Raw genomic sequence first — 13,820 nt, 5'->3', positions numbered from 1 at the left:
AAAGTTTTAAGATTTAATTACACGCCTGTCAATTCCATAATTTGTCGGTGGCTTTGTAGGAAAAATTGACTGAGTTCCATTTCATTTCATAATAGGAACAGCTGTGATACGTGGACCTATTGTTTACTATTGAGAATTAATTGAAACAAATTGGAACTAATTGAAAGTAGTTGTCAATGCAATGTAACTCACTATATAAAAGCAGTATCGAGTTTTCAACCTCAGTTCAGAAATCTGGGTTTCTAGTTGAACGTGTGAAAAAATCGAGCTCGAGATGATGATCCAAATATTACTTTTATCTCTTCTCTTTGTGCAATCATTTTGCCGAAAAGATTTATGTTCGGTGAGGCAAAAAATTTTTTTTAAACATTTATCTAAATTTTATTTCTTTTTATTAAAAAGTTCTCTTCATAGAAAAAAAATTAAAACCAAAGATAAAAGATAAACGATAAAAAATTGCACTATTAATATAGACTAAAAATTTATTTACTGTGATTGTTTGAAATTTGGCATGAAGATTTCTGAATTTTCGAAAATAAAATTTGGTTATTTTAAGTAAACAGAACAATCATGTTATTAGTGTGGGGACGTCTAAATATAACAGATCCATTTTTTTATATTAGTTTTTTTCTGTTTTTAAAATAATTTGTTAGTGTCGATATACAACTCGAAGGCACAGAATAAAAGGGTTCATTTTTAGCTTTTAAAAGAGATTAACAGATACTGATAATACATTTTTTCTCAAAGATCAATTTTACGCATGAAGAGCATAGCAAACATTTATATTATAGTGCTATTATTATTTTTAAAATTAAAAGAGCGATTAAGCTTACTTTTTGTGAATCCTAGAACTTATATTATAATTTTATATCTATATTTATTTTTATTTATATCAAAATTATTTTCAATCACAGCCTTTAAACCCAAACTGTCGACCAACAATGGTAGCTAGGAGTATGGCTGGAATGAACAACAGGGTAAGTTTCTTTTTCGAATTTTTCTAAATTAAAATTTGTGAATCTCATTAATAACATAAAAACTTTCAAATAAATATTATAGAGATAAATCTCTGAAATATGAGAGAACATTACCCAGAGGACTATGATAAGTTAAAACATCTCAACTCCTATAAGCATTTGGTGACCGACAAATATTAGTCATTAAAAAGTAACACCATTTTTTTTATTGGCATGAGAATTTGAAATTTGAATTCTATTTTGCAAAACTATTGAATTAATTTTTGAAATAGAATCAAGAATCTAATGACCAAATTTGGATAACCCCCACAAAATTTTCCCTCTGCAATCTGAAAAACAAAAAAGGAACAACCGACCCTCCCTCTTCCCCCTAAAAAAGAAGAAAAAAAGGAGGAAATTATTCGTTTTCAGTTTGGACAAAAAATAAAAAGGAGGAAAGAAAAATGAGAAGGCAACCAATCAAATCTCCTTCCTTCTCTTTTCTATTTCTTTCTTCCTTTTTATTCCTACCATTATGAAATTACAATAAGAAATATCCGTAAAAAAAAATAATCGCCAACGTTTCGGCGCCCATACAGCACCCTTATCAAGGTAAAAAAATAAATTAATAATACAAAATAAAATAAAAATAAAATAAGAATAAAATCAAAATTAAATCAAAATTAAATCAAGATAAAATACAAATAAAAATAGAAAAATAAAAATTAAAAAAATTAAAATAACATCTGTACGACATCTTTACGACATAGTTACGACAACTTTACGACATAAAGTTGTCGTAAATATGTCGTCAAAACGTCGCCAAATCTTGTACCCAATTGGTACTGTTCACTGGACTATAGATGTGATCTCGCGCGCTCGCTGAATATGCAGGTAGAATCTTGCATAAAATACACGAAGGAACTTGACTGTTTATTGAGTTTTTTGCCTTCTTCTATCGCGGACGGATTAAATATGTTATTGCAAACTTGTATCTGGAAAAATTCCTGCCATTGTAAAAAAAGCAATATTACCTGTGTACCCTTATGTGGTTGTAGTGCAGACGAATGTGAAAATATGCTCAAATAAATTTTTTACTAATTTAAGAATTTGTTTGTTACTTCTTTGTTACGTTTGCCACTTATATTTATAACAATTTATGATAAAGTATATTTAGTTATGAAATAAATACCAATAGTAAGTAAGCAAAGCTTCAAGACCTTTGAGGAACTTTGGCAAACTTGACAATTTTATTTTTAAATACTGTTTTTCAGGCTCGGAAATGGACATTTTCGCGATTTTTCAATCATTAAATTATTTATAACTCGGAAACGGTCAATTTTACAAAAAAATGACAAGAGACTACTTGCCAAGAGTCTACTTGGACTGGAGTGGTCGTGGTGCTGTTCCTGCTGGCAACAGATTTTATTTTTATTTTTATTTTTATTTTTATTCTTATTTTCATTTTTATGTTTATTTTTATGTTCATTTTATTTTTTTATTTAATTTTTATTTTATTTTGATTTTCATTTAATGTTGTGTTTTTTTTCCCTTGATAAGGGTGCTGTATGAGCGCCGAAACGTTGGCGATTAATTTTTTTTACAGATATTTCTTATTGTAATTTGATAATGGTATAAATAAAAAGGTCGAAAGAACTAAAGAATAGAAGGGAGGGGATTTGGTTTCCTTCTCATTTTTCTCTCCTCCTCTTTATTTTTTGTCTAAATTGAGAACTAATGATTTCCTCCTCTTTTTTTCTTTTTTAGGGCGAAGAGAGAGGGGGCGTTGTTCCTTTTTTGTTTTTCAGATTGCAGTAGCAACATTTTGTAGTGGTTGTCCAAATTTGGTCATTAGGTTCATGATTCTATTTCAGGAACTCTTCTTATCAATTTTATTATTGGACGTTAAAAAAGGGTTTTGAGTTGGATTTTCATCCAATTCAAATATTCTAAATTTTAGTTAATTAAAAAAAAATTGTTAAACATAGTTCTGCGCTTTTGAGTTCTTATTCATGCTTTCAGTTCAATTAAAAGAATTTTCTTAATCATTTTATAAATATTTTTCAGGGAGGCCTTTTAAGTGATGATTTGATTTCTGAGGCTCAAATGAAAGCTCATACTGAAGATGCTAGACAAGTAATTAGAATTTGATTTAAATCTATTAAGGATCTATTTCTATGTGAAAACCAAAATATGTACTAAAATTACCATATTTGGTTCGACAATTTTTTAAAAAGAATAGATAAGAATTTTAACTCGAGTTTCTTTAAACGAAAAAGAAATTAGCTTTGAACCAAGAAAATATTTGTCTTAATAGAGGCCATCAATATTTTTTTGATTTAAGAACATTTTTATTAGCTCGAGTAAATACCCTTCATTGTGGAAAATTAAATTTCTTTATTTTAGTATTAAACTTCTGAAAACCAAAATTATACAAAAATTTAAGAAGTCATTTTCATTATTTTTTTTATTGCCGTAATCAGAATACTCAGCTAAATTTATAATTTTAGAGTGTCTTACTTTCAGTATTTCTATAAAGTATGTAAAATGATATGATACGTGATTTTTCAGGATAGGAGAGGAATTATGGACAGTTGGGGCGGCATGGGCGGCATGGGCGGCATGGGCGGCGTGGGCACCTTTCTAGTAAGAGATTATTTTAAAAAATAAATGATAGAATTGAGATATTAAGTATTTTTATACAGGGAAAAAATAATGATTATTTTCCTGTTAAAAGTTCTTTCCCTTAGTTAGTGAAAATGAACAATGAAATTGAGATTTCAATTATTTATTTCAGAAGAAAAATTATAATTCTACTTGTCCCCTGTTGACACTTTTTACCTTTCAAATCAGTTTTAGATTCTATGTTTATAACTGGATTTAAACTAATTTTTCATGACTAATAACTTTCAGAATTGTACGATACTTCAATATGCTTAAATTTTTAAAGCAAGTCAGCTTCACTAAACTTATATTTTTATAAGAAAAATTTAGATTAACTCGATACATAACAAAAAGTTAGCGTGAAGGCAAGAAAAATACATTTATATTTACGTCTTATTAGGACACCTGCAATAATGTATTTTTTAAATTAAGAACAAAATAAAAATTTAAAATGTTTTTTTTAGTGAAAAATGATATAATTATCCCCAGATAACAATGCGTGAGGGCGCACGGTAGCCACACAACGTGTGAGCACGATGTGTCACGAAGACCGCAAGCACTGTGTCCGCACAAGCTGAAGGTGATGAATGTTCACTCAAGTTGAGCTTACTGGGTGTGCCCGACGTGTGTAGCCATTATGTTTCCTCACATGGCACGTCTTGTGCGAAAGCAAAATTTAAACATTTTTCACTAAACTTTGAACTGATATCTCTAGTTTTGGACAAAATTAGGTGCTATATGAAATTACATAAACGATTGGATCAAAATTCTTTTATGAAACTTAGGGTCTGATACCTGTTCAAAAATTATTGAAATAATAAATAGAACATATAGCTCTTCGATTCGGTCTCTTAATTATTAAAAAATGTGTTAAATTATTATAATTGTGCGAGGTCAGTTTGCGGAAACGCGCGTTCCGACACGATGTGCGAAGTATATGCGACGCATATGAGGTTACATTGTGAGACCAGCTGGCCGACATGCGCGTGTGGACACGATGTGCCCCGCATTATTATTATATTAATATTAATAATTAATATTAATCAATTATTCTGCACATCGTGCACGCACCATGCGGGCTTAGTGCCGACATATTGTTATCTGGGTCATAAGAAAAATTCACATTAATCTCTGAAATAATATAATATGTACATTTTTTCAGGAAACTTCAGAACAGATTTACCATGTTCCACCTACTATTCATCAGCTTACCCTACAAGTTAGTAAACATAATAAAATTAAATTTTAAAAAATGTGACAGTGGAATTAAGATTTAAAGGATTTATTTCAAAGCAAACAGTCCTATTCTTATTTTTATCATATTCCCACAAGTTTATCTTTTCTATTTAAGATTTAATTTTTTCAACTAAATAAAGTAATGTTGTCTTTTCCTTAGCTCACACCGGAACAAACTGAGAGATTGCACGCTTTCATTAGAGAGCTACTTAAAGAGAACCATACTTACCAGGGCGGATATCCCACAAAGGGACATGGCCCAAACGTATATCCCACAAACGGATATGGCCCGAACGTATTTGGCCAGAACGAATTTCCCACAGTTGCATAAATGTGAACGATTTCCGAAGACAACAAAGTCTGAATGTATAGTTTATAGCAATGATTTTTAAAAAATCCGACAACAATATATTCTGTATTATTTATCAAAATTCTTAATAAATTCAAAAAATAAAATGTATGCACAATAGTATAATATTGTATATGTATATGTACGCCAATATAAAAAATTCATCCATAAAACAAGTTAATAATTCGACAAAGGGGGGAGGGGCCCAAAAAAACGTTCAGTAGCGAGGAGGGGGTATTGTAAAAGTAATGTTACGAATCCTCCATATAAACTAAAATTTATGTATTTTAAGTATCGCTAATCAGAGGTACCTTTTTGTCTACAAAATAAAGTTTGTTTCCTTTTCTTTAATGAACGCATAACAGTTCTTTTGTTTGAAATTGTGACTGCAGATTATTAATTATTTGAGTAATTCATTATTGTTTTTGTTTACCGTTTATTACCATAGAGAACCGCTACAGTGCTATATTACAAAGTGAAATTTATGTATTTTTTAAATTTTATTATAACTTCTTTAGTGCACCTCAAATGTGAGAGTACCTGAATTTATTTTTCAAAATGACTTGTACATATATTCCCACTTTTCCTGAAATTAGTTGAAAAGATGAACCGAAAAAATAAATGAAATTTTTCAAGAATGCAATTTTGAGTTTAAAGTAAAATATAAAATAAGAATCACTTATATTTTTTGACAAAAAATATTCCTTGATACTTTTTTTCTTGTAAACAGAATAATTAGTTATTAGATGATTACTAAATCCAAGTAACAGAAAGGAGAGTTTATTTAATGCTTTTTATGTTATTTTTTTAGTATGTTATTGATTGGTTAATTATTATCATGAGCAGAATTATTTTGTTTGCAATATTAATTTGCACAAAGATTGAAGTTGTATTATGAAACTTTATCTATATTTTAAAAATCCCTATTCCAATTTTACAATTGAAAAACCGTTTTTGATGTTTTGAAATAATTATCGGAATTCAATCTTTAAAATTATGTGGACATACATTCGAATGAAAATAATTCTTAAATGCTTCTACGTTCTTTACTCATTAATTAATTAATAATCGATTCGGTTAAGAATTTATATTTTTTAGAATTAGTTCGAAGCTCATGATTAATTAAATTTAAACAAAGATAGGTTCAAATTAAAAAAATATATAAAGTGAAATTTTTTTGAATGTTTTTTTGAAAATAATTTTTTAAATCTTTAAATTATTTGAATTTTCAATGAAAATAATGATTTATTGCTTTTTTTATTTTAGATGATTAAATATTTATTAAATAATTTTATTCCAACTCAAATTTTTCGGTATTATTTCAAAAGAAATAAAGATATTCAGAATTTAAAGTTCAAATTAAAAAAAATACATAAAATTTAAAATAATTTGATTTTTTCAATAAAAATAATTGATTGAGGCTTTTTATGCTGTGAACTATTTAATTAATTTTCAGCGGATTATTTTTGACCGTAATATTGAAATATTTAAAGATTCAATTTAAAATGTTTCAAATTAAGTAAAATAAATTCATTAATTACTTTCAGATTATGTAATTCAGTGTTAGCTATTCCTTTTACAGTAAAATTTTATTTTTTATTTGGAATACCTTGCTTACAATTATATAATTTTCCTGATGTTTATGAAGTGAAATGAGTAAATTCAATTTTAAAAATTTTAAGTTTTTTAAAATTTGTTTAAAAGGTTATTATTAAGATAAATATTCAGAAAAGCTGTTTTAAACTTAAAGAAAATATAATGCGAACCTTATTAGAATGATTGAATGAAAATTATTGTTCAATGATTTTTTACATTGTGAACTGATTAAATAACTATTAATTGATTCTATTCAAACTTTTGATTTCTGGAATGAGTTTAAAATTTGATTTAAAAATAAAATTTTAAGAAATGAAAGATCAAATTTAAAAAAATTACGTACAAACTATTTGAATGCTTCAGTAAAAATTATAATTAAAAGCTTCTGATATTATTAAATAATTAATTATTAGCTTAATAATGTTTTTAAATTTTCAAAAGTTTCTGATGTTGTAAAATGGGTATCTGCATTCAATTTTTCAATTAATACGTTAATACGTTTTAATTCTTTCTGAAATTAGTACAAAATGTTACTAATAAATCCAATTTCAAGAAATGAAAGTAAAAATAAAAAATAAATAAAAAAGTAGAATATAAATGATTTCAATGTCTAAATGAAACTGATACTTTAATATTTTTTATGTTATGAATACATTAGTTATTAGCTGAATTTTTTCTCAATATCAAATAACATTAAAATTTAATTGTAATTTCTTTTAATTAGGTAACATAAACTCATTATTTACTTCAATTTTATTTACAATAATATTGGCTATAATAATTAATAAAGTAATAAGCCAAATTTAACTATTCTATTTTTTGTATAACAGCTTGATTTTTTTATCAAGTTTGTAACTTCTATGCTAAAAGAGTTGCATTTCGAAACAAACAATTAATTTTTAACTAAAAATGTTATATTTGAACAAACAGTTACATTTTTAATCAAAGTAATGAAAAGTTCCACCTACAAATATGAATGTTTAACTAGATAGTTAAAATTTTAAGCCAAATATATGAATTTTGAACTCAAAATGTAATTTTAAACGAAACATTTCTATTTCAAAAAGATCAAGCTTCTTTCAAAGAAGATGAGTTTACAAACCAGAAAAAAGTAATTTTCAAGCCAAGAGTTAACTTTCAAACAAAGATCGATCAATTTACTGGTACAAATGGAATACTTAAATTTTTTGAAAATAAAATTAATTTCGTTTGAAGAATGAAGAATTTGAAGAACTAGTTATATTAAAAAGAAAAAAATTCTATTCAAATTTTAATATTACGAATTAATAGTGACATATAATAAAAAAAATATTTACAGGTTATCAACTTCTGCAATTCTCTAATTCAAAATATTCAATGCATACATTATGAATAATAATAAATATGAATAATTTATTGTAATTTTTAATGAAAAAAACTAATTTCTAGCTTCCAAAATATCCAAGTGTCGACTTTTATTCTTGTCCCAAATTGTCTTATTATTGTCCAAATTCATTAAACCAACAAGAAATTAATAAACATAGTTAGAATAGCTTAAGGATCCATTTTTTTATTACGAAATTTTTTCCCTGCGAATAGAGACCGACGAATATACATTTTAGAGGAATTATTTTATTTTATGACTGATTTGTTTCAAAATTATAAATAAAAAAAATCATTTTTTTATTCGAATGCATTAAATAGCACACCAGGTATATTATCGTAGATTCGTGATGATACAACGACTTTTTTAATCCTGAAATATTGATTTTATCCTTAAACATGATATTATATGCTTAATATTGAAGGATAAAATAAGTCTAATTAATTATAACACTTTATCTACGAATGTCCTATAAACACACATTCCCATAATTACAAATTTAAAAATAAAAATCCAAATTTGAAAGCAGTAGGAACACATCCTTGTGGATTAATTACAATTCACTTCAATTGGAAATACTTTGACATTTAACAAATAAAGAGACGAAAGACTAAAGGCTTCAAAATTCAAATTATTATATCACACATTTAGTGTTTAAGAAACTTAAAATTTCTTAAAAATTTTGCCTAAAATGGGGTTTAAATTAAAAATTAAAATTAAAAATGCAACAATGTATTTGATGCAAAAATAAAAACTTCCACCCGAGATATGTGGAATCTGAATTAGAATAAGAAATGTTTTATCTAAAACGTTTGTTCTGTTTTGAAATAATAAAAATTTAAGAACGCTAAAGCACAGTTTGACATACAGTTTTTGGTAAAAATGTGAAATAATGTATTTTTTCATTCAATGATAATAATCACAAGAAATATGAATGCCAAAGTTTGACAACATTTATTGTTGCGTTCAAATTCTAACTCAATGTAAACTAAAATTTTATTTAAAATTGAAGACAATACTGCATCTAAAACGAGCCATCAAATAAATCGTATTTGCTACAATGTGTACTATTAATTAATTTAAATTAATTTTCTAACATTGAAAAAAGCAGAGTTGTAAGGAAATTTTTTCTAAAAAAACAAGCCAATATTTTTTGTCTTTTAAGAATGAAATTTTATATCGAACAAAAAAAAATGCAGATATCTTCCAGTAAAATAATACATTTTTAAGACAATTCAAACAACTGAAATGTATTGTATTATTATTAGTTTATTCGCAGTTTTCTTCTTAGAGCCATTTGTTTAATTTATTCAAGTTCTTATGTGACAGATTATTTTTATTCTCACTTTGATTGTGTATTTTATGTGGTACTCAATCCTTTATTATTTATCGATACTAAACTTTTATAATTCTTCAATTATAAATGACCTTTTTTTCAATAAAATGTACAACTCCATTTTTTAAATTTCTTTATTACTTATTTACTTTGTTTAAATTAATTATTTTTATCATTTGTTTAAAGAAATTTTTTGACCGCTTATCAATTATAAGATAAGGAAAATGTCTCATTTAAGCAGAATTCTTTTTAAATTTGAATTTGAAATTTGAAATTCTTAAAGGAGGTTCATCGTTCAATACTTATAGCTAGGTGTCTCAGATGAGCATATTTGTTTATTAATTTATAGAGAATAAGAAAAACTAAAATAGTTGGTTAATTTATAAAAATTTTCTTCTTTTAGCTTCTTCATTTGGGGTGGTAGTTCTACAAATTTTTATAAAATTCGTATGCTAAAGAAAAATTTTTATTATAAAGTTGCTTGGAGCCAATAAAAAGATTGAATTGATTTTTAATTGATAATAAGAATAACTGTAATGTGTTAATCTATTGTTTACTAATTGAAATCAAGGTGAAACAAACTGAAACTAATTAAAAGTAATTGGACCTAATTGTCAATGCAATCTAATTCACCATATAAAGGAAGTGTTGCCAAGTGTTGCCCTTATCATTGTTATTTGTGCAATCATTTTGTAACGAATGCTTATGTTCGGTAAGAAAACAAAAAATTAATTATAATCTGTACTATTTTTGTCTTTATCGAAAAGTTTCGAATAATTTTTCATTTACTGAAATAGCTTCTATGATGTAAATTCAGCCTAGAAAGTAAAAAATGTCCTTGCGAATACATGTGTAAAATTAAAATTCTGCTAAAGCGCAAAATGGATCTTTTCAGAAAAACCGTTAATAACAATAATTTTTTTTTAAGTTCCACAATCATTTAAGTTTCCAATTTTGCTCAGATCAAACTATAATAATTGCGAATGAACGAAAAAATTGTGATTGTAAAGAGCATGTCACAAAATCATATTATAGTGCCATTATTTTAGTTTCAAAAAGAAAGAGTGATGAAGCCCACCTTTTCTGAATCCTCGACTGATATAATTTTTTTCCGTTAATATCTATTTTCATTCTACATTAAAAATTATTTTTAATCATAGTCCTGGTATCCAAACTGTAGACCAAGATTAATGTCTAGCTCTATAGCAGAAAATGATGAGGTAAGTTTATTTTATTTTTATTTTTCTAAACTAAAATCTGCCAATATCATAGTAATATAATATAATAAGATAACAAATTTAATTATGTGTAATTTTGATCAAACAAAATATAGCTCAGTTGAAATGAGTAGAAAGTAAATATAGTTATGAATAATTCATTTTCAATGCTTTACAACTTTTTGCAATTACAGGAAATGTAATTTTATTAACATTACAAATTTTTAATGGCAGAACTTAACCAATTTCATCGTAAACATGGACAATTTTTCAATAAATTTTTTTAAATTTTCGTATAAGATTTGCTTATCAGGTGCTAAAACTAAGACTGGATGAAACAAAGTACCGATTCTGGGTCAAGCATCGGTGGAGAATCGGCAAATATAAATAGCTAATATAGGCTGCCAGCACTGGCTCAACATTGGGCCGATTTAAATAAAACATGGTTTTCCGTGGTAAAAGTGACACTTGGCCGAGTAACGTATCGTCACTGGGCCAGACTTTGGCTGATCCTCATGAAACGTGGTTACTCGTACTAAAAGTGAGACTTGGCGTAATAAAGTGCCGATACTGGGCCAAGCATCGGTGGAGGATCGGCAAATATAAATAGCCAATATAGGCTGCCAGCACTGGCTCAACACTGGGCAGATAAAAATGCCGACATTGGCCCAATAACTTAAGCCGACCTTTGGCTGCCAAAATTGGACTAACACTAGGCCGTGTATTCAGTTCTGGCAATTCGCACTTTGGATAAGTTTCGCATTCCTAATTCCTAACGCCTAAAGCCTCTCGGCTTTAGTAAGTAATGTATTGCCATTCTATATACATATATTAAGAAATTCATTAGAATTTAAAGGATTTCTACAAATTGTCGAAAATTTCAAGATATTTAACAAACTTTAAAGAATTTAAGAACATTATTTATATTTTAAACTCACTTTAAAACCTTGAAAGTCATTTAAATTCTACCGAAATTCCTAAAAGAAACTTCGAAATAAATTAAAATCTGTTAAGTTCATTAAAAATATCATAAACTCTTTTAAATATTTTGAAATCTTTTAAAATTCGTTTATAAATTTAAAAATTTTTTAAATCAAATAGCTTTGGTTAAATCCCTTAAAATTCCTGAAAGTCTGTTTAAATACTTAAAAATATTTTTAGATTACATGAAAATCCTTAAACTCTTTTGATTTTTTTTTTTAAATCATTTCAAATGTTTTCTAAGATTTTAAATTCCTTTACTCACTTTTTAAACCATATTAAATCTATTGAAATGGCACGAAATGCCATAAAAACACTAAAAATCTCTTGGACTAATAAAAAGTATTTTAAAGTGTTTAAAATCTCTTGAACATTTTTTCGCTTTTTTTAATTCTTCTCAAATATTTTAAAGTTCTTTAAAATTACTTAAAATATTTCGAAATTCATTTATAAATTTCTTTCTCTTTTCATTAAAAAGAATTTTTAAATCCCTTTATGCCGATCTCTGGGCAGACTGTGGCCCAGAGTTGTGCCGGTAGTCGGCGTTACTCGTTAACAAAAGATGTCTCATAGTTGCCCCGATGGTTGGTCCATGTTTTGGCCATTGTTGGACCAGTAGTCTGCCTAATTTCTTCAGAACTTTCTAAAACCTTCATGCCGATCTATAGGACGATTTTGGCCCACAGTTGGGCCGGTAGTCGGCGTTACTCGTTAACGAAAGATGTCCCGTAGTTGCCCCGATGGTTGGTCCATGTTTGGACCATTGTTGGGCCAGTAGTCTACCTAATTTCTTCAGAACTTTCTAAAACCTTCATGCCGATCTGTAGGACGATTTTGGCCCACAGTTGGGCCGGTAGTCGGCGTTACTCGTTGACGAAAGATGTCCCATAGTTGCCCCGATGGTTGATCCATGTTTTGGCCATTGTTGGACCAGTAGTCTGCCTAATTTCTTCAGAACTTTCTAAAACCTTCATGCCGATCTGTGGGACGATTTTGGCCCAGAGTTGGGCCGGTAGTCGGCATTACTCGTTGACGAAAGATGTCCCATAGTTGCCCCGATGGTTGGTCCATGTGCGGGCCAAAGTTGGGCCAACAGTCAGTCCTACGTTGTCTGCCAACGTTGGCTGTTTAGGTTGGGCCGACAAAAGTATCTTATGAATATAAAAGGTGGCCCAACTTTCGCTGCCCAACTTTCGCTGCCCAACTTTCGCTGCCAATCTGTTCAAATGAAATGCAAATTGTAGCGAAATATACTGGACCGAGTGACATGAATCTTGCTCTGGATTCTTTTCATATGAATAATTCTTTTTTCTAGGTAATATTTGTGTTTCATAACTCAGGTGAGTTTCATGCGGCAGGTGAAAAACACGTGGTCACAATCTGTTCATTTCCATATTCCATTCTTTACAAAAAGATACTAAGGACATATTTTCAATGTAAATATTTTTTATGTGAATACAATAAAGTATTTTCTATATCAGTCAGTAAATGTTTTGTACTTACCAAAGTCGGAATTTTTATCTTTTTGCTCTAAAATTAATTTCTTTGGTTCCTAATTACCATACATATTAGCGTACAGATTTTATTGCTAATTTCTGTTTGGTCGTAAAATATTAATCTTATTGCTGACTACTTTGTCTTTCTGGTTGAAAATGATTTTTTTTCAAATTTGCTACACGGTAAAATCTTCTGAACATCAAAATATTTGTTTTAAAATTAATTTATTAAAAAATTAGGAAAGTTTAGGTTGGGTCGATTCGACTAGTCAACAGAAAATTAACTTATTATATACAGTTCTTATTTTAGGGTTTTGAAAGTGAACTGGAATCTCTTCCGGATAAATTATGAACTATCTTTTCAAGGTTTTGCTTTTTAACTCATCTGTTTCAGAAGGAATCGTTCTTTCTTTAATGAAAATGGAATTGTTTGGTTAAAAATTTAACCTTCTTTTTGAAATTTTGCCTTTTGGATTTAAAAATTCACCTGATTTAGCAGAAATTACATCTTCCTTAGATAAAAATGTAATAATTTGGTTGAGAATTCAACAATTTCGTTGAAAATTTATATTTTTTGGCTTAAAATTTTGCCGTTTTCTTGAAAATTTTAATATTTTTTAGAAAAT

The 13,820-nt window shown here is 27.7% G+C and overlaps 1 protein-coding gene across 1 annotated transcript; it reads left to right on the top strand.

Annotated features, from left to right (window-relative positions):
• Positions 1-204: 204 nt before the first annotated feature.
• On the top strand, positions 205-5,560 carry LOC117169674. The gene is made up of 6 exons (XM_033356158.1): positions 205-343; positions 915-977; positions 3,024-3,092; positions 3,528-3,602; positions 4,783-4,839; positions 5,017-5,560. Exons 1-6 carry the CDS (start codon positions 275-277, stop codon positions 5,185-5,187), a joined length of 504 nt encoding a protein of 167 aa, XP_033212049.1. The 5' UTR covers positions 205-274; the 3' UTR covers positions 5,188-5,560.
• Positions 5,561-13,820: the final 8,260 nt, after the last annotated feature.

Source organism: Belonocnema kinseyi, chromosome 3, assembly GCF_010883055.1.
Source record: "Belonocnema kinseyi isolate 2016_QV_RU_SX_M_011 chromosome 3, B_treatae_v1, whole genome shotgun sequence".
Lineage (NCBI taxonomy): Eukaryota > Metazoa > Arthropoda > Insecta > Hymenoptera > Cynipidae > Belonocnema > Belonocnema kinseyi.
Note: the sequence above shows the minus strand (reverse complement) of the source record. Positions and strands in the feature narration are given on the sequence as shown.

Bases quoted from the DNA above. Each gene is read 5' to 3' on its own strand.
- LOC117169674 (XM_033356158.1), top strand. From the start codon at position 275: ATGATGATCCAAATATTACTTTTATCTCTTCTCTTTGTGCAATCATTT. The intron at 344-914 runs GTGAGGCAAAAA...TTTCAATCACAG, and splicing joins GCCGAAAAGATTTATGTTCG to CCTTTAAACCCAAACTGTCG. The intron at 3,093-3,527 runs GTAATTAGAATT...GTGATTTTTCAG, and splicing joins ATACTGAAGATGCTAGACAA to GATAGGAGAGGAATTATGGA.